The sequence below is a fragment of the Cyprinodon variegatus genome, unplaced genomic scaffold (genome assembly GCF_000732505.1).
Source record: "Cyprinodon variegatus isolate N-32 unplaced genomic scaffold, C_variegatus-1.0 Scaffold592, whole genome shotgun sequence".
NCBI lineage: Eukaryota > Metazoa > Chordata > Actinopteri > Cyprinodontiformes > Cyprinodontidae > Cyprinodon > Cyprinodon variegatus.
Genome location: NW_015151045.1, coordinates 80,045 through 81,760, shown reverse-complemented (window position 1 = coordinate 81,760; position 1,716 = coordinate 80,045). Strand labels below are relative to the sequence as shown.

Genomic DNA, 1,716 nt, shown 5'->3' with positions numbered 1-1,716 from the left:
ACGTCACTGCTGGAAGATGGCAGGAGGGAGGGGCTACTACATTTGGGCAAAAATGGCCGCTCCCAGACTCCGTGATCGCAACAATAATAATTTTTTTTTTTTACGATTAACACTAAAGTCATTAAATTCTTGCTGTGAAACATGGAACTGCTGCCCAAGTACATTCAGGAAAATAGGCCATGACGGGCTTAAGATACATTGGCGTTAAACTACTGAGGTTTCAGTTTGCTCATCATGTGATTTTTTTTTTTGTCATACACTAGGTAGATAAAAAGACTAAAAGATATTTTTCAATGAATAAAATTACAAAATGACTCTTTAAGAGGAGAGCGACATAAAGGCTTACCTATGTGACTTTGAGTGTTTATTTAAATCAAGGACCTTATCCTTTGACATGTCACTTTGAAGGGAGACACAGCTTGGATAAAGTTCATCTGCTTTTTTCAACCTGGAATAAAACAATGTGTTTAATACGTTTTTGCACTTTTGGAAAAAAAATTGTAAATCGTATTAAAAATTACAAAAATCTGAGATTTTATTTTTAGGTCGTATCGCCTAGCTCTGTTACCATCATTTAAAAACTTAACGGGGAAAAATGCTTTATATCAATGCTGCTGTATTTTCTTTATTACTTTAATAGAAAGCTCCCTGAAAAACGTCAATACTTAGTATATTAGTATAGTATATAGAAACTAAAGAGGAGAACAACATGAAGCCTTACAAATCTGAGAGGGATTTTTTGAAATCAGTAACGTTATCCTTTGACATGTCACTTTGAAGGGAGACAGATATTCTCTGAAGTTCCAAAGCCTTTTTTAACCTGGAAAAAAACACAATGTGTTTAATACATTCTTGCACGTTTGGAAAAAAAAATGTAAATCATATTAAAAATAAAAAAAATTAAAGAGATTTTATTTTTAGGTTGTATCGGGACCTGGAAAAAAACACAATGTGTTTAATACATTCTTGCACGTTTGGAAAAAAAAATGTAAATCACATTAAAAATAAAAAAAATCAGAGATTTTATTTTTAGGTTGTATCGGGACCTGGAAAAAAACACAATGTGTTTAATACATTCTTGTATGGTCATTTAATATTCTGCAATATTAATTTCTATATATTCTTTATTTTCAAGAGCTAAGGATATTTTTCTCCATTGACCATAAAGCTATCACTTTGCATACATGGCATTAATAACTATTACTATGTTGACATTATTTTAAAAAACTTAACTGGAAAAATGCTTAAAAGCACACTTGGACTTTGTGACCTAAAGAGTTTGATGCATATCAGTTATTTAAAATGATTCCTCAGGCCAATATATAGCGCTTGACACCATCAATGTCATGACCTTGGCACTGAAGTCTGGTCTGATCACTCAGTTCCCACACCTGCTTAGCTCCGCCCAGTTCTCATTACTCGCTTATCTGGTCCACCTGCATTAATGTCTATTTAGCCAGCCTTCAGACCAGCCATCAGTGCCAGATTATATCGAGCTGTGTCCTTGAATATTGTGTAATCTAAACTTCCTTATATTATTTTCAAAGAGCTGAGAATATTTTTCTCTATTGACCATAAATATATCAGTTTGTATACATGGCATTAAAGTCGTAGGGAAATCATAATTAAATGTCAAATCATTCTGGCTTAATTTATTTAAATGTACTCTTTATCAGATGATACGTCTCCAAATTTAGAAAATTTCTATCAAAAAAA

The 1,716-nt window shown here is 32.4% G+C and overlaps 1 protein-coding gene across 1 annotated transcript in view; it reads right to left on the bottom strand.

Moving 5' to 3' along the window:
- LOC107096021 (protein NLRC3-like) overlaps positions 1 to 444 on the bottom strand; it is a 29,520-nt gene extending 29,076 nt beyond the window's left edge. The window contains exon 1 of the mRNA XM_015392472.1: positions 347 to 444. Coding sequence (XP_015247958.1) covers positions 347 to 396 — 50 coding nt within the window. The 5' untranslated portion in view covers positions 397 to 444. The remainder of the gene's footprint in view (positions 1 to 346) is intronic.
- Between the last annotated feature and the right edge of the window lie 1,272 nt (positions 445 to 1,716).